Below are 22,248 nucleotides of genomic sequence, written 5' to 3' on the forward strand. Positions count from 1 at the left end.
TCTCACAGTTGAACTTTCAGTTTCAGTAGTCATGTGACTTTTTTGAATACTTTAACAAACCTGGAGCAGTTTTGAGAAACGGGAAACGCATCACTCTCACATTAATGTTTGAATGTTGTGTCTGTTTTTTTCTTTTACGTGTCAAACGTGCTCTATTTTTCACAACAAATACGGGTTTATATTTATTTATTTATTTATTTATTTATTTATCTAAGCATGCCATCATGTGCCAAGGGGGGGCGCAATTTGACTGGCGTATTATGAAATGGTTCCAGTCGTGGGCTCTACCCGGAGTACTTCACATGTGGGACACATGACCCGGAAAAGAAGCTACCGCGTTACCGGTGGTTGAATTAGCAGCAGACCTGACCGCGACTTCTTCATCATGTCCGCCAAACTGAACGCTTTAACTAGCGACTCTTACATTGACATTAGTCAGTACAGAGACCAGCATTTTAAGGTAAATAACTGCATTTTCCTTTCCGTGGATTTTGCTGTTAGCGTGGCGAGTTCTTTTTCGAGTAGCAGTTAGTAACGGCTAACAAACAATAGATCATGGCAAGGAAAGAATCCTACAATACTTCGACTTTGAGTTTGTGTTTTAATGTTGAATTAAGTTCTTGTTCTGCTTTGTTTTGAGGGCATTTTCCTAGCGTTGTATGGTTCAGGTATTTGGATTCGTAACTTGATTTAATCAGTTCACCTAGAGTCTACGTTATATTCCATTATTTCTATTTCACTCAGAGTGTGTCCTTAGCCTAATGTTTGTATTTTCAGGGAAACCGCTATGATCAGGAGAAGCTGTTGAAACAGAGCAACACTTTGTACGTGGGGAACCTTTCCTTCTACACCACAGAGGAACAGGTATGTTCACTGTGCACTGACATTATTACTGAGTACATCACTGGTTTTTACTATAGACCCTGAATGCTTTTGACTCTGGTAGTTAGTGAGCTTTTATTTCGGTAATGTTTATTTAAAGCCGACAAAAGGATAATATTTAAATGCAATCTCTTGAACTGATTTCTATTAGTTGAAGTTTGAAGTTGGCAGAGGAATTTGATAATTTAAGAAAAAAAATAAAATAATTGGCCTTGGTAATGATAACATAGGCAATATCAATAATATCACGATTCAACAATTCTGTGATAATCCATATATTTCAAGACAATCACATAGCAATACATCATGATATTTGTCTAACTGAAGGAAACAAAACATCCACAAAAAGTTAAAAGTGCAGTATTTCCCTTTTTATTAACAACATTGAGAACAAAGTGCTTCAAGTCTATGTATTGAACGTGGGTGGGGCATCTTTTAATGTACCTTTCTACACCATTATCCCACTGTAATCTCCATCTTCTTTGGCTAGGTAACTTCTGCCCAAGGTTCCCTCATTGAATGATTAGTGATGCCCCCACGAGTGAAACTGGCAGGGACTGTTTACTTTAGAGTGCCTTAGTTATTACTTAGTTAAATTATCGGTATTTGCCCTGGCTTATCGATTATTGTAGTACACAAGGAAGGACAATAGTATATCACCAAATCGATATTTTGACCCACCCCTAGACATTTGTGGACTAAGAAACTCGTCAAATGCTGCCAAGTCATTAAAACATAAGATAAAGCGTTATATATCTGCCATTGACTGCTCTCATTATTGGTCAGTTGCAAGTAAAAGTGTTTAAAGGACAGTGGATGCTTCAACTCTCATCTCTATATTTTAACTACAATTCTCACTTTTGTTTTTTTGTTTTGTTACTGATGAACAGGTTCATGAGCTGTTTTCTAAAAGTGGAGATGTTAAACGCATCATCATCGGCCTGGATAAAGTCAAGAAGACGGCCTGTGGGTTCGTCTTTGTGGAGTATCCTTTTAAATATGAAACTTTAAATCAGGTACTTAAACCATGCCTTTTAAACCTGATGTAAACTGATGAGTGTCCTGAGAAAATCAGTTTCAAATGTGTAGCTCTGAGTTTTGTAAGTTCACACCTGGCATTAATATCCATGCATGTTTTAAATAAACATAATCGTCAAGTAGTTTGATAATTGATGAATCAGTTTGAGTGTTAAATTGAGAAAATAATCGACACATTAATCAATTATGAAAACAATGTCATGTCAGTTTCACCACAGCAGAATGAGATGGGTTGATGAGTCTTTAGGTTCCTCTGATGGACCTTAACCCTGGTGATACCAGATATTACACACGTGGTGATGCAGAACATGCCATGCGCTTCATTAATGGAACACGGCTGGACGACCGGATCATCAGGACAGACTGGGATGCCGGCTTCAAGGAGGGACGACAGTACGGTCGTGGCAAATCTGGAGGACAGGTGAGGATTCTGATACGTCCTTGTTAACTATATTTAAGAGTATTGTAAGGGTGATATGGCTCTATGGCCAACTCAAACCACACATACAAACAAAATCAAAAGACTTGAATAAATCTAAAATAATTAAGCAAGAATACTAATATATTAAACTACTATCCAAAAATCTACTTTTATTTGTTAGAAAATCTGAAAAGTACAGGGAATGTGAAGGTTTTTGTCATTTTATGTCATTAAAAATTCTCTGTAAACACATTAATTCGTATTTTAAGGTTGATGAACATAAAAAACATTCGGTTATCTGAAGGAAACTTCCCTTCTTCAATAACTGGCCTTGGTTTATATTGGCTAGATACTAATAAATGGCTATCAGCCAATATATTGGATTATTGCTGCTTTGCCAATATTAGACCGGCTATAACATGTAGTTTAATAGGTTTCGGGAACACATTTATGAATGTTTTTTCATTCAGCTGGATATCAGTTCAGTCATGTAATATCCCATGGGTAGAATTAAACTGGCCTTTTGCCAGAGACACAATTCAGTGGGAAACACTGAATGTTCACTTTGGCAGAGGAGAAATCGACTCTAATTCAAATAGACTTCACGTCGGGGGCTTCAAATCAAAAAGGCTTGTGTAGTTTTCAAAAATCCATATCTGTTTAACTCCAACTTATATTAAAAGCAACACAAGGAGGGATACATTGTATAAAATGAAGTAAAAGTAGACCTTGGTTGGCAGTGTTTGCCAGTATGGATCGATAACAAGGTTCCCCTTATTACTTGCTTTGTCTGTCTGTGTAGAAATTGTCTTTAGAGCAGCGTTTTTCAGTTGCAATATAAAACACGGCAGACTATGACATTTTGAAAAATGACATGTACTGGAATTGCGCAGGGAAAAAAAGGTACACCGTATGATGGCATTTTAATACATCAGTATGATATTTAGAAAGTGCTCCAACTTCCGAAATGAATTATGCATGATTCACCATGACCTTTGGAAAGATAAGCATTACTGTTGCTCATGGCATTTGAAAAATGAAAGTCTATTATGCAGTTTACTAATACAACAAACATAATCTTGTCAGAAGTATTGAAGTATTCAATAACGTTTGTGTGAAAGTGTTAAAAAAAAAAAAACAACGTAAATGTGGGACAGTGGACTTAAACTAAACTTCTGCTGTAAATCCATGTATTTGTATATCTACCAATGTTGTTTGTTGATTCAGGTGCAAATCTTCACAGTTTAGTGTAAAATATTGATGTTGTGGTAAAACATCAGCAACATCTATTGCCCCTCAGCTTCTGCATTCATAAGGTTCATCGCTGTCTTGTCTTATCAGCGCAAGGCTTGTTGTCCCAGACTCCTCCCGCTGTTTTTAAAAGGCAAACATTTTGCTCTGGCGCCTTCCTCTCTGCACCTTGTTAGACGTCTGCAACTCTGCTCCACTTTCTCCCTCATCTCCCTCACTCAGGTCTCAGCCCACTTCTTGGCATTTTTCAAAAGCAGGCATTGTTGGACAGAGTTGGCTGCAGAAGAGGGGGTTTATTCAAAAACAATTTTCCATAAAATAATACTCATATGGTATGTGAGCACAAAACCACCCCACATGCATAGCAGTATGTATTGATGATGCAGATCATTGTGTGTAAACTTCTATTTATCCTTGACCTTTTACAACATTAAAAGCAACAAAGAATCTCAGTCACAAATTACAATAACTTAGTAAAAACTACAATAGCTCCCATTTCTAAATTTCCCCCTGTGGAGATCAATAAAAGTAGTAATATTATTGAAATAGAGAGTCAAAGAGTTAAAGTGGTAGTTTTCTGTTTCAGGGGAAAACACAAAATTGCTTAAAATAAAGACACAAGTGTGGACCTTTTTTATTTGTTGTTAATATAAATGGTACAGTCATGTCTGTCTCTTTGTACTTGTGTATATATGTATCTGTGTAGGTGAGAGACGAGTACAGACAGGACTACGACCCAGCCAGAGGCGGCTATGGTAAACTGGCTCAGCAGCATCCAATTGTAGAGCCACGTCATACTTTTTAATAAAAAAAAAAGAAAAGGACATGACCACGACCACAGCAGACTGCCTGGACCACACAGAGCTCCACCGTTAAGTGCTGGACTGAAATAAATACCAGATCACGCCAACACAGACTGTTTGTCCCAGTGCTCACATTAAACTCTCCACTGCAGACCTGCACGAACCACTGGACATTAGCATCTGTCTCCATGGTAGCACAGGTCAGAACTCATTGTCACCCCACAGACACACACACACACACACAGACAGAGTGGAATACTCCGATAGGGTGCATTGACTTGGGTTATTTAAAATATCAAAAGGACAATGTTAGTTCCAATAATAGTAAAGAGTACTGACTTCTGTGAATGACATTTTGTTTCCCTAATTGTGAATACTTTTTTTTAAATAAAGATTTTTCTTTGACATTTGGGGTGTAGCAGTTTTTTCCCTAGTCACAATATGTGAGTGTCGGTCGACTTTTTATTTAAATGATAATAGTAGTCCTGGTTGTGATGTGAGTTTACACTTTTTTCCCAGATGTAAAGTGAGCTAGTGGTGTTTTCATGAATTTGAATTCGTTTTTTTTTTTTTTTCTTTCTTTCTTGTCACATGTCGTCATTGGTAATGTAAAACATATTCACTGTAGCAGCTTTATTTATAAGGACCTACACAAAATAATGGGAGTTTTAGTGCTATATCCTCATATCTGATTATTCCCCTCCCACACACACAAACTGCTAGTGTCTTCTTGGATCAGTTTGCCAGCTGAACAATGTCCAATGAATGCTTTTTCAAAGACTCCTGTGAATTTGAGTTGATTTTAGCTCTTTTCACAGTGAGGGCATCTTTAAGATCCCATTAAGCAAAGTAAGAGCTTGTCTATGATTTGAACCCAGGACCTCCCACACTCAAAGTGATACTCATACCCCAAGACTAACGAGCCCCATGACATTTGCTCGCCAACAAAAATGTAACAGTATCGTTTACTCCTGGACAGTCCAAACGTGACATTTAGTTGAGCTCCTCCTGTTGCTTCAGATCGTTGTCGCTGGAATAAAACCCTTCCTATATACAGTATTATATTTGAAACACACTGTCTTTGCTAATTATTCACTTCAGCAGCTTTAATTATAGCACCTGTCACTAAATCAATGGGGATTATTGTGTTGTCGTCTGATATCTGAGTCTCTCCGGGCAGCTTTTTAGTCGTGATTTGTGGTTTGACAAAAACACTATTATTTTTTAAAACGCTAACAATTTCTTCTTCATTCAAGGACTCACATTGTGAATGTGGGTGAACCGAATCTGTTTGAATTTGCTCCCGAGGAGGAACACTTAATTGTTTGAGACGGAGGACCTTAAAGAGGGCTTGTCCGGTATTTGAACCCGAGACCTCTCACGCCCAAATTGAGAATCATACCCCTAGACCAACAAGCCCTTGTGTTTATGGAATCAGCCTGTAATTTGTACCGCACAGCAGATTTCTGGGTCAGTGGGACAGACTGAGATTTGCCAGGATCCATGTTCAGAATCACTCTGCTATTTTAGAGGTTGTGTGCACCGAACCTCACAAATTGGCAGATTTGCTCATCGTGCTGCTTCAGATCGTAGCTGGAATAAAACCCTTGTTATACATATTGGCTTCGCTAAAGATTTACAGTGTCTGACAATTTCTAGTGTTTGGTTATTTACTGTGAGTGTGGGTGAATTTAATTGATTTGTATTTACTCCATAACAAGAAATTTTTATTGTTTTCCTTAGAGAGTTTATTTTATTGCAAGGGCTTGTCCGGGAGTTGAACCCGGGACCTCTCACACCCGAAGCGAGAATCATACCCCTAGACCAACAAGCCCTTATATGAAGTATATTAGCTTTTTTACCGTGTAGCAGATTTCAGAGTCAGTGGGACAGACCAGGATCCATATTCAGATTTACTCTGCTACTGTTGTGTGCACCAAACCTCACAAATTGGCAGATTTGCTCATCTTGCTCGATCGTAGCTGGAATAAAACCCTTATGTACAAATATTGCATATTGTAGAAATATTCACTGCAGTAACTTTAATTATAGCGTCTGTCACTAAATCAATATATTGTGTCATAGTCTGATATCTGAGTCTCTCATGGCAGTTTGTCAGTCCTGATTGTGGTTTGACGTTTTCCTGCAATAAGAGCTGTTACTGTTCTTTCGGAGCAGTTTACCTGCTGGAAATTTCCAATTGTTCTTCATTCAAGGCCACAAACTGAACATGCATTTATATATCTACCATTTCCATGAATTAAAGTTATTGCAAGGGCTTGTCCAGGATTTGAACCAGAGACCTCTCACACCCTAAGCGAGAATCATACTACTAGACCAACAAGCCCTTCGTTACATATCAGCCTATAATTTTTTACTGGTTGTAGTCCGGGATTTGCCAGTTATACATGTTGTCATTGCTAAATATTCACTGTAGCAGCTTCAAATATAGCATCTAACCCTTAGTCAATGGGGATTATTGTGTTGTAGTCAGATATCTGAGTCTCTCCTGACAGCTTTTCAGTCCTGATTGTGGTTTGATGTTTCCTTCCCCCAAAATGGTTTATTAGTGTTCTTTTGGATCTGTTTAGCAGATGGACAACGTCTACTTATTATTGTATCCAAGTGAATTAAATCAAATTATATTTATTCCAGAAGAAGAACACTTCATTGTTTTCCCTAGAGAATTAATTGTAACGCTACCACAAGAGCTTTTCCAGGAGTTGAACCCGGGACCTCTCGCACCCGAAGCGAGAATCATACCCCTAGATCAACAAGCCCTTGTTTACATGATATCAGACTATAATTTGTTTGCTGTGTAACAGATTTCAGGGTCAGTGGGACAGACTGAGATTTGCCAGGATCCATGTTCACATTCACTCTGCTACTGTAAAGGTTGTTTGCACCAAACCTCACAAATGGGCAGATTTGCTCACCAACAAAAGTGTAACAGTATCATTTACTACTGTAATGTTCATGAATGACATTTAGTTGAACTCATCTTGCTGCTCCAGAGCTTAGCGAGAGTACAACTCTTCTTATCTACACATTTAACACACATTGTAGAAATATTCACTGTAGTAGCTTTAACTATAGCGTCTGACCCAATCAATGTGTCATAGTCTGATATCTGAGTCTGTCCTGGTAACTTTTCAGTCCTGATCGTGGGTTAGGGTTAGGGTTAGGTGACTTTTCCCCCCAAAACACTGCTACTGTTCTCTTGGATCAGTTTCACTGTCAGACAATTTCCATTTATTGGTCAGTCACTGTGAATGTGGGTGAATTGAATCAATTTGTATTTGCTCTATACTTGTTTTCTTAGAGTTTATCTTAAAGTTACTGCAAGGGCTTGTTCGGGAGTTGAACCCAGGACAGGTTCACTCTGCTACTGTAAAGGTTCTGTGCACCAAACCTCACGAATTGGCACCGTATTGTTTGCTACTGTAACGTCCAAGCGTGACATTTTGTTGAGCTCATCCTGCTGCTTCATGTCGTAGTCCAGGATTTGCCAGTTATACATGTTGTAATTGCTAAATATTCACTGCAGCAGCTTCAATTATAGCATCTGACCCTTAGTCAATGGGGATTATTGTGTTGTAGTCAGATATCTGAGTCTCTCCTAACAGCTTTTCAGTCCTGATTGTGGTTTGACGTTTCCCCCACTATAACACTGCTTTTCCAATTGTTGGTCATTCTCTGTGAATTTCATCAGTTTTTATTTTCTCCCCAAGAAGAGCACTTCATTGTTTTCCTCAAAATTATTGCAAGGGCTTGTCCGGGAGTTGAACCCGGGACCTCTCGCACCCGAAGCGAGAATCATACCCCTAGACCAACAAGCCCTTGTTTATTTGATATCAGACTAAAATTTTTTACTGCGTAGCAGATTTCAGTGTCAGTGGGACAGACTGAGATTTGCCAGGATCCACGTTCAGATTCACTCTGCTACTGTAAAGGTTGTGTGCACCAAACCTCACAAATTTGCACCGTATCGTTTGCTACTGCGATGTTTTGTTGAACTCATCCTGCTGCTTCAGGTCGTAGTCCGGGATTTGCTACTTAGACATGTTGTCATTGCTAAATATTCACTATAGCGGTTCCAATTACAGCATCTAACCCTGAGTCAATGGGGATTATTGTGTTGTAGTCAGATATCTGAGTCTCTCCTGACAGCTTTTCAGTACTGATTGTGGTTTGACGTTTCCTTCCCCCCCAAAAGTTTTATTACTGTTCTTTTGGATCAGTTTAGCGGATGGACAAAGTCCAGTTATTATTGAATCAATTTGTATTTATTCCAGAAGAAGAACCCTTCATTGTTTTCCCTAGAGCATTAATTGTAAAGCTATCACAAGGGCTTGTCCGGGATTTGAACCCGGGACCTCTCGCACCCGAAGCGAGAATCATACCCCTAGACCAACAAGCCCTTGCTTTTATGAAAAAAGCCTATAATTTTCACCGCGTAGCAGATTTCAGGGTCAGTGGGACATTCTGAGATTTGCCAGGATCTCTCGCACCCAAAGCGAGAATCATACCCCTCGACCAACAAGCCCTTGGTTATGTTATATCAGACTATAATTTTTTACTGCATAGCAGATTTCAGTGTCAGTGGGACAGACTAAGATTTGCCAGGATCCATGTTCAGATTCACTCTCCTACTGTAAAGGTTGTGTGCACCAAACCTCACAAACTGGCACCGTATCGTTTGCTACTATAACGTCCAAGCGCGACATTTGGTTGAGCTCATCCTGCTGCTTCAGGTTGTAGTCTGGGATTTGCCAGTTATACATGTTGTCATTGCTAAATATTCACTGTAGCAGCTTCAATTATAGCATCTGACCCTTAGTCAATGGGGATTATTGTGTTGTTGTCAGACGTCTGAGTCTCTCCTGTCCCCGCCCCCAAAGTTATAGTTCTGTTCTCTAAAGTCTAAGCATGATATTTAGATGAGCTCATCCTGCTGCTTCAGAGCGTAGCTACAATGAAACCCTTACATGCACATATATTGTAGAAATAGTCACTGTATTTGCTTTAATTATAATGTCAGACCCTTTATCAGTAGGAATTATTAAGTTTTATTCTGATATCTGAGTCTCTCCTGGCAGCTTTACAGTTGTTTGACATTTCCCTCTCTATAACACTGCTGAACATTTTCCAATTGTTGGTCATTCTCTTTGAGATGAGACTGAGACAGACTGAGATTTGCCAGGATCCATGTTCAGATTCACTCTGTTACTGTAAAGATTGTTTGCACCAAACCTCACAAATGGGCAGATTTGCTCACCAACACAAATGTAACATTTACTACTGTAACGTCCAAGTGCGACATTTTGTTGAGCTCATCTTGCTGCTTCAGGTTGTAGTCCGGGATTTTCCAGTTATACATGTTGTCATTGCTAAATATTCACTGTAGCAGCTTCAATTATAGCATCTAACCCTTAGTCAATGGGGATTATTGTGTTGTAGTCAGATATCTGAGTCCCTCCTGACAGCTTTTCAGTACTGATTGTGGTTTGACGTTTCCTTCCCCCCCAAAAGTATTATCACTGTTCCTTTGGATCAGTTTAGCAGATGGACAAAATCCAGTTATTATTGAATCAATTTGTATTTATTCCAGAGAAAGAACACTTCATTGTTTTCCTTAGAGTATTATTTGTAAAGCTATCACAAGGGCTTGTCCGGGATTTGAACCCGGGACCTCTCGCACCCGAAGCGAGAATCATACCCCTAGACCAACAAGCCCTTATACGAAGGATGTTAGCTTATAATTTTTTTGCAGAGTAACAGATTTCAGGGTCAATGGGACAGACCAGGATCCATGTTCAGGTTCACTCTGGTACTGTAAAGGTTGTGTGCACCAAATAGCGTTTGACTCTTAATCAATGTATTTTGTCACAGTGTGATATCTGAGTCTCTCCTGGCAGCTTTACAGTCCAGACAGTGGTTTGACATTTGCCCCCTACTGTTTTCTTGGTTCAGTTTAGCAGCTGGACAATTTCCAGTTATTTGTTATTCAAGGCCTCGCATTGTGAATGTGAGTGAATTGAATCAGTTTGTATTGATTACAGAAGAAGAGCACTTAATTTGTTACTTTTGGAGAGAATTTATCTTAAAGTTATTGTAAGGGCTTGTCCGGGAGTTGAACCCGGGACCTCTCGCACCCTAAGCGAGAATCATACCCCTAGACCAACAAGCCCTTGTTTACGTGATACTAGACTCTTTTTTTCTACTGCGTAGCAGATTTCAGGGTCAGTGGGACGGACTGAGATTTGCCAGGATCCATGTTCAGGTTCACTCTGCTACTGTAAAGCTTCTGTGCACCAAACCTCACAAATTGGCATCGTGTCGTTGACTACTGTAACGTCCAAGCGTGACATTTTGCTGAGCTCATCCTGCTGCTTCAGGTCCTAGTCCGGGATTTGCTACTTAAACATGTTGTCATTGCTAAATATTCACTATAGTGGCTCCAATTATAGCATCTAACCCTTAGTCAATGGGGATTATTGTGTTGTAGTCAGATATCTGAGTCTCTCCTGACAGCTTTTCAGTCCTGATTGTGGTTTGACGTTTCCTTTGCCCCCAAAAGTATTATCACTGTTCCTTTGGATCAGTTTAGCAGATGGACAAAATCCAGTTATTATTGAATCAATTTGTATTTATTCCAGAGAAAGAAGACTTCATTGTTTTCCCTGGAGAATTATTTGTAAAGCTATCACAAGGGCTTGTCCGGGATTTGAACCCGGGACCTCTCGCACCCGAAGCGAGAATCATACCCCTAGACCAACAAGCCCTTGTTTACTTGATATCAGACTATAATTTTTTACCACGTAGCAGATTTCAGGGCCATTGGGACAGACTGAGATTTGCCAGGATCCACGTTCAGATTCACTCTGCTACTGTATAGGTTGTGTGCACCAAACCTCACAAATTTGCACCGTATCGTTTGCTACTGCGACGTTTTGTTGAGCTCACCCTGCTACTTCAGGTTGTAGTCCAGGATTTGCCAGTTATACATGTTGTCATTGCTAAATATTCACTGTAGCAGCTTCAATTATAGCATCTAACCCTTAGTCAATATTGTGTTGTAGTCAGATATCTGAGTCTCTCCTGACAGCTTTTCAGTCCTGATTGTGGTTTGACGTTTCCTTTGCCCCCAAAAGGTTTGTTACTGTTCTTTTGGATCAGTTTAGCAAATGGACAAAGTCCAGTTATTATTGAATATAAGAGAATTGAATCAATTTGTATTTATTCCAGAAGAAGAACACTTTATTTTTTTCCCTAGAGCATTTATTGTAAAGCTATCACACGAGCAGTGGGACAGACTGAGATTTGCCAGGATCCATGTTCAGATTCACTCTGCTACTGTAAAGGTTGTGTGCACCAAACCTCACAAATGGGCAGATTTGCTCACCAACAAACGTGTAACAGTGTTATTTACTGTTGTAAATTCTAAGCATGATATTAAGTTGAGCTCATCCTGCTGCTTCAGAGTGTAGCTGGAATGAAACCCTTATATGCACATATATTGTAGAAATAGTCACTGTATTAGCTTTAATTATAATGTCTGACCCTTAATCAATAGGAATTATTTAGTTTTATTCTGATATCTGAGTCTCTCCTGGCAGCGGTTTGACATTTCCTCCCCATAACATTGCTGGACAATTTCCAATGGTTGTTTCTTTCACTGTGAACTGAATGAATTTGTATTTTCTCTCCAAGAAGAGCACTTGATTGTTTTCCGCAAAGTTTTTGCAAGGGCTTGTCCGGGAGGTGAACCCGGGACCTCTCGCACACTCTGGTACTGTAAAGGTTGTGTGCACCAAATAGCGTTTGACTCTTAATCAATGTATTTTGTCACAGTGTGATATCTGAGTCTCTCCTGGCAGCTTTACAGTCCAGACAGTGGTTTTCCCCCTACTGTTTTCTTGGTTCAGTTTAGCAGCTGGACAATTTCCAGTTATTTGTTATTCAAGGCCTCACATTGTGAATGTGAGTGAATTGAATCAGTTTGTATTGATTACAGAAGAAGAGCACTTAATTTGTTACTTTCGGAGAGAATTTATCTTAAATTTATTGCAAGGGCTTGTCCGGGATTTGAACCCGGGACCTCTCGCACCCTAAGCGAGAATCATACCCCTAGACCAACAAGCCCTTGTCTACCTTATATCAGACTCTTTTTTTCTACTGCGTAGCAGATTTCAGGGTCAGTGGGACGGACTGAGATTTGCCAGGATCCATGTTCAGATTCACTCTCCTACTGTAAAGCTTCTGTGCACCAAACCTCACAAATTGGCATCGTATCGTTGACTACTGTAACGTCCAAGCGTGACATTTTGCTGAGCTCATCCTGCTGCTTCAGGTCGTAGTCCGGGATTTGCTACTTATACATGTTGTCATTGCTAAATATTCACTATAGCGGCTCCAATTATAGCATCTAACCCTTAGTCAATGGGGATTATTGTGTTGTAGTCAGATATCTGAGTCTCTCCTGACAGCTTTTCAGTACTGATTGTGGTTTGACGTTTCCTTTGCCCCCAAAAGTATTATCACTGTTCCTTTGGATCAGTTTAGCAGATGGACAAAATCCAGTTATTATTGAATCAATTTGTATTTATTCCAGAGAAAGAAGACTTCATTGTTTTTCCTGGAGAATTATTTGTAAAGCTATCACAAGGGCTTGTCCGGGATTTGAACCCGGGACCTCTCGCACCCGAAGCGAGAATCATACCCCTAGACCAACAAGCCCTTGTTTAAATGATATCAGACTATAATTTTTTACCGCGTAGCAGATTTCAGGGCCAGTGGGACAGACTGAGATTTGCCAGGATCCACGTTCAGATACACTCTGCTACTGTAAAGGTTGTGTGCACCAAACCTCACAAATTTGCACCGTATCGTTTGCTACTTCAACGTTTTGTTGAGCTCATCCTGCTGCTTCAGGTTGTAGTCCGGGATTTGCCAGTTATACATGTTGTCATTGCTAAATATTCACTGTAGCAGCTTCAATTATAGCATCTGACTATTAATAAATGGGGATTATTGTGTTATGGTCAGATATCTGAGTCTCTCCTGACAGCTTTTCAGTACTGATTGTGGTTTGACGTTTCCTTCCCCCCCAACAGTTATATTACTGCTCTTTTGGATCACTTTAGCAGATGTACGAAGTCCAGTAATTATTGAATTGAATCAATTTATATTTATTCCAGGAGAAAAACACTCCATTGTTTTCCCTAGAGCATTTATGGTAAAGCTATCACAAGGGCTTGTCCGGGATTTGAACCCGGGACTTCTCGCACCCAAAGCGAGAATTATACCCCTAGACCAACAAGTCCTTGTCCTAATGAAAAATGAAAAACTTTTTACCACGTAGCAGAATTCAGGGTCAGTGGTGCAGACTGAGATATGCCAGGATCCATTTTCAGATTCAAATCTGCCCATTTGCACCAAACCTCACAAATGCGCAGGTTTGCTCACCAACAAACGTGTAACAGTATTATTTACTGTTGTAAAGTCTAAGCATGACATTTAGTTGAGCTCATCCTGCTGCTTCAGAGCGTAGCTGGAATGAAACCCTTATATGCACATATATTGTAGAAATGGTCACTGTATTAGCTTTAATTATAATGTCTGACCCTTAATCAGTAGGAATTATTGTGTTTTATTCTGATATCTGGGTCTCTCCTGGCAGTGGATTGACATTCCCCCCCATAACACTGCTGGCCTATTTCCAATTGTTGCTTCTTTCTGATATCTGAGTCTGTCCTGGTAGCTTTTCAGTCCTGATCGTGGTTTGACTTTTCCCCTAAAAACACTGCTTCTGGTCTTTTGGATCAGTTTAGCAGGTGGACAATTTCCATTTATTGGTTATTCAAGGCCTCACTTTGTGAATGTGAGTGAATTGGATCAATTTGTATTGACTACAGAAGAAGTGCACTTAATTTGTTACTATAGCAGAGAATTTATCTTAAAGTTATTGTAAGGGCTTGTCCGGGATTTGATCCCGGGACCTCTCGCACCCTAAGCGAGAATCATACCCCTAGACCAACAAGCCCCTGGTTATTCATTTGCAGCCTATAATTTTTATAAACAATCCATAGTTCATTATCAAAATAGTTTGGGGTTTAATGTTGTGATTAATAACTATTTAATCTGTAATTTGTGGTAGTCCTACTCCTGTGCTGCATGTTCAGAGTTCCCCTGTGGTAAATTGAATTGACTGAACATAGTTCTCATGACACCTCATCTTTCACAGCATCCTCTCGATGCAGCTTTTGAAACTGAACACAAGATGGCAGAAGAGGAGATGGAGTTCTTTGGAAAAAATCAGGGACAGAATCATGTGATAGTGACCCAACAGTCATGTACACAGTTTACATACAATGACTGTGTGAAGGTCAAGAATAGCAGTGTGTTGTAACCAGAGGGTTGTCGGTGTAGTGCTTCTGAGCAAGGTACCCTAACCTTCATTGCTCCCCAGGCACTGCTCCTAATTCGAGGAAGGTTCCTAATGAAGGATGGATTAAACCGGGTTACCTTGGTTTCCTTCAAGCCATGTTTAAAAATAAAGTAAACCATGGAAACTATTTATCCCAAGTCAAAATTGTGGTGCACAGTTCAAACTATATGATGAAATTCTCATGCAAACAAAAGGATAAACAGTTGAAACAAAATTCAGAGGTTCAAAAACAATAGAATTCTAGTTTAATATACAGTACAACACTTTTGGAAGAGCTTAGTGAACATTTATGAAGTGGGTAAACTGCTGATCTACTTAGCTGAAGGTAAACGATAATAGTCATACAAAAATGAATACATTTGCTTTTATGAAAGAGAAAACTGTAGAAAAAATACTCCTGTTAAAAGCAATGAAATTAACAAATTTGACAGACTGGGTTAAAAAGGATGCTTTTGCACCACCGTAGTTTCTGTTTATCTTGTGACATTTTAGTCTTTGAATATAATTGTCTATTGTAATTTTTGCGAAAAGTATTTGATTCTGCCCTTGATAACATAAATGATCTGTCTTTTATCCAAAGTTTGCCTATTTGCTATTTAAACGGAAGCCTGGAGAATGATTTACTCTCATACCCGTGCAGCCAAAGAAGTGCAGCTCACTGATGATGTGCCCACAATGATGATTTGGTTCTTGGAGATAAGCTATTTTTATTGCAGTACATTAGCTATTATGAGAGTCAGGCGCAAAAAAAGTTCAAATGGGGTCAAGTGAGAATCAGACAGCGCCACGGCCAGAACCCAGAATTAATGAGACATTATGCTAATGAGAGGCTGTTTGGACAGAAAAACCTTGAAATACCTCACTTTGTCTCACGATAAGTGTCCTATCTGTCTGCCATTAGCAGAGAACGTCCCGAGATTTGTGTTCTCCAGAGTTTGTTGTTGTTCATATGCCGAACACAGCTGGAGATCGACGGTCATGACGCAATCACAACAGCAGGAGAATGTTGAGGTGTATGGTGGCGTCCGTTTGCCCACTCACTCGCTTTGGATTAGCCACAGTTTCTCCTGCTGTGTCCTCACACGGCTCATCTAAAGATCTGACCTTGGAGCTGTCCAGTGTGACTTTTGAACATGCAACCCCTGCAATATCCCAACTTCAGTAAATGTGTGAAAGAACTTTTTTTTTCTTTTTCAACAGTTTTTATGTCCATATTAACAATGTAAAGTAATGAAATGAATGGGAAGAAAATTACTTTATTGACTCTGACTTTCCAAGTTGGAAATCCGACTTGACGAGACGTTCCAGTTGAAGGAACGTCCACTCAAATCGGAAATTCCTACTTGAGAGTACAACTGAAACTCACCAAAAGTACTTGTCTTAGGTCTGCAGTTAAACTACTTAGTTACTTTTTCTTCCTGTGATTTTGTTTTTGCCACAAGACAATAACAGTTTGATAAAAAGTGTGTTTTTCATAGTGTTTGACAGGCGGACAGACAGTCACCTGTCTGTGTGTGTGTGTGTTTGTGTGTGTGTGTGCGGCAGCTCAGGAGGCGAGACAACACATCAGACGGTTAACTCCATGGACATATTTGTGGAATATAAATGCAAGTTGTATCCTCGAAATAAGAGTCTGCCACCTGTGAGGAACTCGTGATGATGATAATGATGCTGACAGCAGCGTCCTCCAGCCCCGAGACAACATCTTACATAAAACTGAGCCAAAGCTGTCACTCAGAGGGAGATGAACTGTGGAGTTTACTGTCTAAGATTATCAGTAACATTTATATGACTTATCAAAGAAGAAGCAGTGCACAGAGATAGAAGTGAAAAACAAACAAAAATCCAACACAGAGTTTTATGGTCATGATGATTGACAGATCAGCACTGGATCCACCGTGTTTTTTCTCTGCAGGACATGAAAACTGCCGTGACGGGCAGGTGAGTGAATGACACAGTTGCCTGCAGATACAAACATCATTTTTACTGACTTTTTATTTTTTTTGAAAATGTGAAGTTTACAAAACTTTGTGGCATACGGAAGAATTTTAACAAAAAATACCACACAATGTACTGTGCACATAGCAAAATGAGAACTTTAAGCAGAAATGGAGTGCAAAACAAGTATTTTTAGTTCATTATAGGCTCCGAGGAGAAACTTTGCTTTGATTTTAAAGAGTCACTGTCACTGTTGTTTTCAGGTGGCAGGTCAGCAGGTAGTCCACAATGGACAAACCGATCATCTTTTCAGTTTTGATGCTGACTGAAGGCTGCATATGGCGCTTTTACAGTTGTAGTGACGACTCAATTCTACTCTGGTATTTTTTTTTTTTTTGCTTTTCCATTAGCAATAGTACCAAGTACCTGGTACTTTTTTAGTAACTACTCTGGTGAGGTTCCAAGCGAGCTGAGCTGATACTAAAATGGGATGTAGACAGACTGTCGGCTACTGATTGATCATCATTGGAAGAGTCATGAGTGTGTCGCCCAACGCTAGAATCAAGCCTGAGCTGTAGATCAGATAAAAAGTCTTAAAAATCCCGAAAACATCCTGTTAATCTCCAACATTTAGCAAGGGAATTTCTAAAATCTCAATATTTAACAGAGGAGTCTAAACCTAACCCTACCGAAAGCTGGCAATTGTGATCCGAATCACAACCCGCTCAGCAGACCCAAACTGTGTAGAGTCAAGCCCTGCTGTGCCGTGCTGTGCTACAACTGTATAGTGGAAATCTTGGCGTCCTTCATTTGGACACTTTTTGTAACCTCAATTAACTTTTTAACTGCAGTAACTTTGTACCATAACTCGTTAGCATTAAACGTAATGTCCCCCTGCTTGCGCTGATTGTTTTTTAATGAACCACATGCAGCACCTTCATAGCCCTCTAGGGGAGCCATGGCCCACACTTCTTAACGTTGCTTGTCTTTCCCTTATTTATTATTATCCTATAGAGCCAGACCATAAAAAGTAGTTGAACAATAAAGATGGAAAACCAGACATCATTGGCCATTATTCATTTCAGCCACAGGTGGACAAATACTTCCATCACCATGCTGCATCGTCCGGAGAAACATTAACCTCAGACATATATATATATATATATATATATATATATATATGTTGTTTTTATTTGCTACCGGAGAATATTAGCTGTAGCGCTCCGATGAGTGAACGTGTCATTTTCCTGTTATCTCATTAGAGCAAAGTGATTCAGTCCTCTGTGACTTGTTGGGTAACACATCCACACTAAAGAGCTGCAGCTTCCCCATAAACAAGCTAAATTAGCACATGTTAGCTTGACATTTTACAGCCGTAAGGGAAAGTGTTTGTGGGAAATGAGGTGCTTTATCTGGCAGGCGTGCTTCACATCCAGCCTAAATGTGAAGTCTATAGGTGGAGAGTGAGTGTAGCACTGCAGGATAAAGGCAGAAGTAGAGGCACTGAAAAAGAATTTGACAGGTTGGAGCTTGATGTCATGTAGCATAAAGTTTCATCATCTGCCGTTTTAATGAAACAATGTGCGGCAGCCATTTTGGTATGTTTTAACATTGAAATCACACGTGTGACTGATTGCATTAACGACGGCTCTGTTCAGCTCATGTCATTTAGTGAAGCAACATTCACCCTGAAACTCACACACACTCATCCTGGACCACGTTATTCTCCACATGAGGGTCCCAGGGGTCGCTGGTGCCAATCCCAGCTGACAAAGGGCGAAAGGCGGGGGACACCCTGGACAGGTCGCCAGTCCATTTGCAGTTAGGTGTTGTTTTTACATGCACTCAGGTTTAAATCACGACCAGATTCTCCCTTAGTGTCTTTTCTTCTTTTCTTCCAATGTCCAATTATTTTCTATTGCTAATAAACAAATCAAAATGAAACTTAAACTCGAGCACATGTAGACTGTTTGCCCCTTGAATTCAGCAAGACCTGAGCGAAATGACAAGTGACTCAAATAACCCAGCATGACCCTGGGCCAGTGTCAGCCTCAGGCACAATATTAAAATAAAATAAAATAATTTAAGAAATTAAATACAACCCGCCTAGTGGTTGGGGGGGAAACTCCCAAATAAAAATGAGACACGAGACGTGGCTTCCTACCAACATAGAGACAAACAACCATCACTCTCACACTCACTCCTAGGGTCAATTTAGAGTGTCCAATTTGCTTAATCCCCAAATCTGCATGTTTTTTTTGGACTGTGGGAGGAAACCAGAGAACCCAGAGAAAACCCATGCTAAATGGAACCATTATTCATTTTTATTTAAGAGGAACATCACCACACTTTGTTAGTTCCTACATGAAAAGAACCAGTAGAAGTACCAGAGTAGAATAAAAACAACCTCATTGTTGTCCTCAATTTAAAGAAAAGCATTTGTGAGTCCATTTCATGTAAATGACCGTGTCATGTGAGCGTGACCTCCTGTGGTGTAGAAGGCCGATGGTGTCATTTCAGTTTTTCCCTTTCTTTGAGACAAAATGTATTTAGTAAACATAAATTCTTCACGGTGTTTAACAATTGTATTAGACCACCTACAGACTCTATATGAAATATGTATTTTAGAAAAGAAAGTATTAAATATTGTCATTATTCTTTGTATCTTTAAACTAAGCAACTCAACTAAAAGTCACTGGTTACAAAAACGGTTTGCAAGGTTACGTGATGTGTGTACAGTGCTATTTCTGAAACCTTTCAAAAACGTGTTTGAAACTGAACATGTTATTGTTATTTATTTGGAATTCACTAAATTTTTCTATCCAAATCTTTAGTCGGATATTAATCAAGCGTAACATTCAACCACTAAAACAACATTTTCTGTTCAGGAATGCAACTTTATTTTGACATCTTAATCGAGAAATAGTTATGTGCTTTTAATATTTATTATTTAGTAAAACAGTACATTTCAAAATTCATGGATAACAAAAATAATTATATTTTAGTGTTAAAAATATCGTTTCACTTGATTTTGACAATTTAGGGGAGCTGTGGCTTTGGGTGGTGCTCAAATACATTTGTTAAGCACTGGATGTGAACATAATTCACAAATAAAAAATAAGTAGACTTCCTGTCTGACAAACAGGAGCAGTGCATGGTGCTGGCAGGTTGTCTCTCGGTGGGAATCACTGGCCCTAATATCACGCTCCATCACACTCTCAACACCCCGCGGCTTTCAACAGAGCTCTACCTTCCTCTCACTTCTCAAACGTTGCTGCAGTTACATGTGTTCTTTGAGCACACTCACTAAAGATCAACGTCGGCTGTGAACTTACCGGAGTGAACTTTGGAACACTTTCATACCCCCTTAAAGTCCGTGCTTTCGGCAAGTCCGCAAATTTGCTCTGGCAGAGTCGCTGTCACGCTCAAGGCGATACTCTGTCCTAGTGTTGTTCCTCCGACCGTGAGGATGTGCTGTTCTCAGATGAATCTATGTACAGAAGCAATTGTCCCGCCTCAGCTCCTCTTGCTTGAACTACAAAGAGGCCTGGTCCCTACAGCAATCATGTTAAGGCTAATTTAACAAAGTTTGAAATACAGGAGATTTTCTTTTTCGTTTAGCACAGTCCATTTCCTTCCTCGGATTGATTTGCTCTCTTCCTCCTGTGGTACCGATGATTGTCTTGCGTAGACAGTAGCTCACTGATTCACAAACAGATTTGTTTCTCTTCTCTCCTATGAGTAAACGCCAGCAAACCATCCTCTACCTCACAACAGAGAGATCTTTGCTTTTGAAAGAAATGGAATTTACAGAATGTCCCGATTGGAATCCGCACGAGGGAGGGGAGAATGTTGCCGTGTGGTCGCCGGCTTCAATTTGTCAGCTCCTGTCTTTATACGTGTTATTTAAGGTAATTCACCACCTTAATTTACAGAAAAACAAAACAATAGAGGTGAACAGTTTCCTGATGTCTGTTACTTGTATCAGAAAAGAGCCTAAATACATTAAAAAAAAAAAGGAAATATAATGTTCTGTAAATAGAAAAGAAAACAACAAAACACATTATAACAAAAAAAATGTCTCTAAAGTTCCCACAGTACAGTCTGTGATTGTGTGGTGATTTACGGCTGCATGAGCGGGGAGCGAACATTCACTGATGGCACTTTTATTCCAGGTTTCCAAATAATAAACGGAAATATGATGATGAATATGAGATATTTTTCAGCATTATGACAATTCCATCTCTTGCCTTTGCAGTAAGGAGACCCGGGTTCACGACCCGGTCAGGACAAGGGTCTTTCTGCATGGAGTTTGCATGTTTTCCCCGTGTGTGCGTGGGTTTTCTTCGGGTTCTTCAGCTTCCTCCCACAGTCCAAAAACATGCAGTCTTGCGGCCCCCCAATCAATTTTATGTGACCCGTCACCTAATATCAAGTTATTTCTGTACATTTTTAATTCTAATTTTGCATCATAAGTATGTTTATATTGTGAACTATTTATCATTCCATATCAAAACAAACACTTTTCATTTTGAAATTGTGTGAAATATCATCGTAAATATTATTGATGTTTCACCGGCCCTTATCTGACCAAACCAGACCCTCAGTGGCCCCCAGGTCATTTGAGTTAGAGACCCCTGCTCTAAATTGACTGTAGGTGTTAGTATGGATAGTTCTGTGATTGGCACAGCAACCCCCGTGACCCTCATTTGGAGGATAAAGCGGTAGAAAATGGATGGATGACAATTCCAGATCTGAGAGCAGGACAGTTGTGTCCCTTCAATCAAACAAAACACATTTTTAGGGGAAAGCTACAGCAACAAAACCCACACTGTAACAAGCATCAGAGCAATTTTCTACATGAATATGGAATATGTATTCTATATGTTGACTTGCAAAAACCTCTTTAGAGGTTCACAGGGTTGAAATGTGCTGCTCTTCATCCTCCCCATGCAGCCTGAGAGACGTCTCTTAGTTGCTCACACTCTCCGGCTTGTCCGTGGAGATGATTAGATAAGACAGTAGCTGTTGGTGGGATGTTGTCCAGCTGTAGCTGCCACTTTGCAGGCTGGGGTTTTCCGCCTTATCGTGCCCTCGGGTTAGCCGCTGATGTCCAGGCCGAGCTGCAGCTGACAAATGGGCAGCATCCTGCGGAGCTAATGTCGTCTTTGGGCTGGTGTCAGACTGTCAGCCTCCATCTGCCAGGGATTTGAGCTCCTTTATTTATCCTCCCCTGAGTTGTCTGTCTGAGCATCTGTCTTTCTCTCAGCGTGTGTGTGTGTGTGTATGTGTCAATATGTGCTACATTTCTCTGTTTGGATTAGAGCAGTGATCCACCTGTAGACACTTCTCATGTTGCCTCCTGCACTGAGCTCCTTTATGACATTTTCTTGATTAAATATGTATTTTTAGAAGAAGCTGACGCATAATTATATTAAATGATATCAATTTTCTTATCTTTAAAC

At 39.8% G+C, this 22,248-nt stretch overlaps 1 protein-coding gene and 9 non-coding genes across 10 annotated transcripts; 1 reads left to right on the top strand and 9 right to left on the bottom strand.

Annotated features, from left to right (window-relative positions):
- The first annotated feature begins 302 nt into the window (after positions 1 to 302).
- Positions 303 to 4,506, top strand: ncbp2 (nuclear cap binding protein subunit 2). The gene is made up of 5 exons (XM_044043316.1): positions 303 to 460; positions 778 to 864; positions 1,773 to 1,867; positions 2,203 to 2,341; positions 4,299 to 4,506. The coding sequence occupies exons 1-5, from the start codon at positions 386 to 388 to the stop codon at positions 4,395 to 4,397; spliced, it is 495 nt and encodes a 164-aa protein (XP_043899251.1). The 5' UTR covers positions 303 to 385; the 3' UTR covers positions 4,398 to 4,506.
- Positions 4,507 to 6,157: 1,651 nt separating this feature from the next.
- trnap-cgg lies at positions 6,158 to 6,229 on the bottom strand. The gene has a single exon. It is a non-coding gene; the product is annotated as a tRNA-Pro (tRNA).
- A 1,933-nt stretch (positions 6,230 to 8,162) lies between these two features.
- On the bottom strand, positions 8,163 to 8,234 carry trnap-cgg. Its single transcript has one exon. It is a non-coding gene; the product is annotated as a tRNA-Pro (tRNA).
- A 509-nt stretch (positions 8,235 to 8,743) lies between these two features.
- Positions 8,744 to 8,815, bottom strand: trnap-cgg. Its single transcript has one exon. It is a non-coding gene; the product is annotated as a tRNA-Pro (tRNA).
- A 1,244-nt stretch (positions 8,816 to 10,059) lies between these two features.
- Positions 10,060 to 10,131, bottom strand: trnap-cgg. The gene has a single exon. It is a non-coding gene; the product is annotated as a tRNA-Pro (tRNA).
- Positions 10,132 to 10,513: 382 nt separating this feature from the next.
- On the bottom strand, positions 10,514 to 10,585 carry trnap-agg. Its single transcript has one exon. It is a non-coding gene; the product is annotated as a tRNA-Pro (tRNA).
- A 522-nt stretch (positions 10,586 to 11,107) lies between these two features.
- On the bottom strand, positions 11,108 to 11,179 carry trnap-cgg. The gene has a single exon. It is a non-coding gene; the product is annotated as a tRNA-Pro (tRNA).
- Positions 11,180 to 12,468: 1,289 nt separating this feature from the next.
- Positions 12,469 to 12,540, bottom strand: trnap-agg. Its single transcript has one exon. It is a non-coding gene; the product is annotated as a tRNA-Pro (tRNA).
- Positions 12,541 to 13,062: 522 nt separating this feature from the next.
- On the bottom strand, positions 13,063 to 13,134 carry trnap-cgg. Its single transcript has one exon. It is a non-coding gene; the product is annotated as a tRNA-Pro (tRNA).
- Positions 13,135 to 14,368: 1,234 nt separating this feature from the next.
- trnap-agg lies at positions 14,369 to 14,440 on the bottom strand. Its single transcript has one exon. It is a non-coding gene; the product is annotated as a tRNA-Pro (tRNA).
- Positions 14,441 to 22,248: the final 7,808 nt, after the last annotated feature.

Source organism: Solea senegalensis, linkage group LG14, assembly GCF_019176455.1.
Source record: "Solea senegalensis isolate Sse05_10M linkage group LG14, IFAPA_SoseM_1, whole genome shotgun sequence".
In the NCBI taxonomy this organism is placed as follows: Eukaryota; Metazoa; Chordata; class Actinopteri; order Pleuronectiformes; family Soleidae; genus Solea; species Solea senegalensis.

What these genes read in the sequence shown, in the direction of transcription:
- ncbp2 (XM_044043316.1), top strand. Translation starts at nt 386, where the DNA reads ATGTCCGCCAAACTGAACGCTTTAACTAGCGACTCTTACATTGACATT. An exon ending in TCTACACCACAGAGGAACAG is followed by an intron (nt 865 to 1,772) that starts GTATGTTCACTG and finishes ACTGATGAACAG; the next exon opens with GTTCATGAGCTGTTTTCTAA. An exon ending in GTGGCAAATCTGGAGGACAG is followed by an intron (nt 2,342 to 4,298) that starts GTGAGGATTCTG and finishes GTATCTGTGTAG; the next exon opens with GTGAGAGACGAGTACAGACA.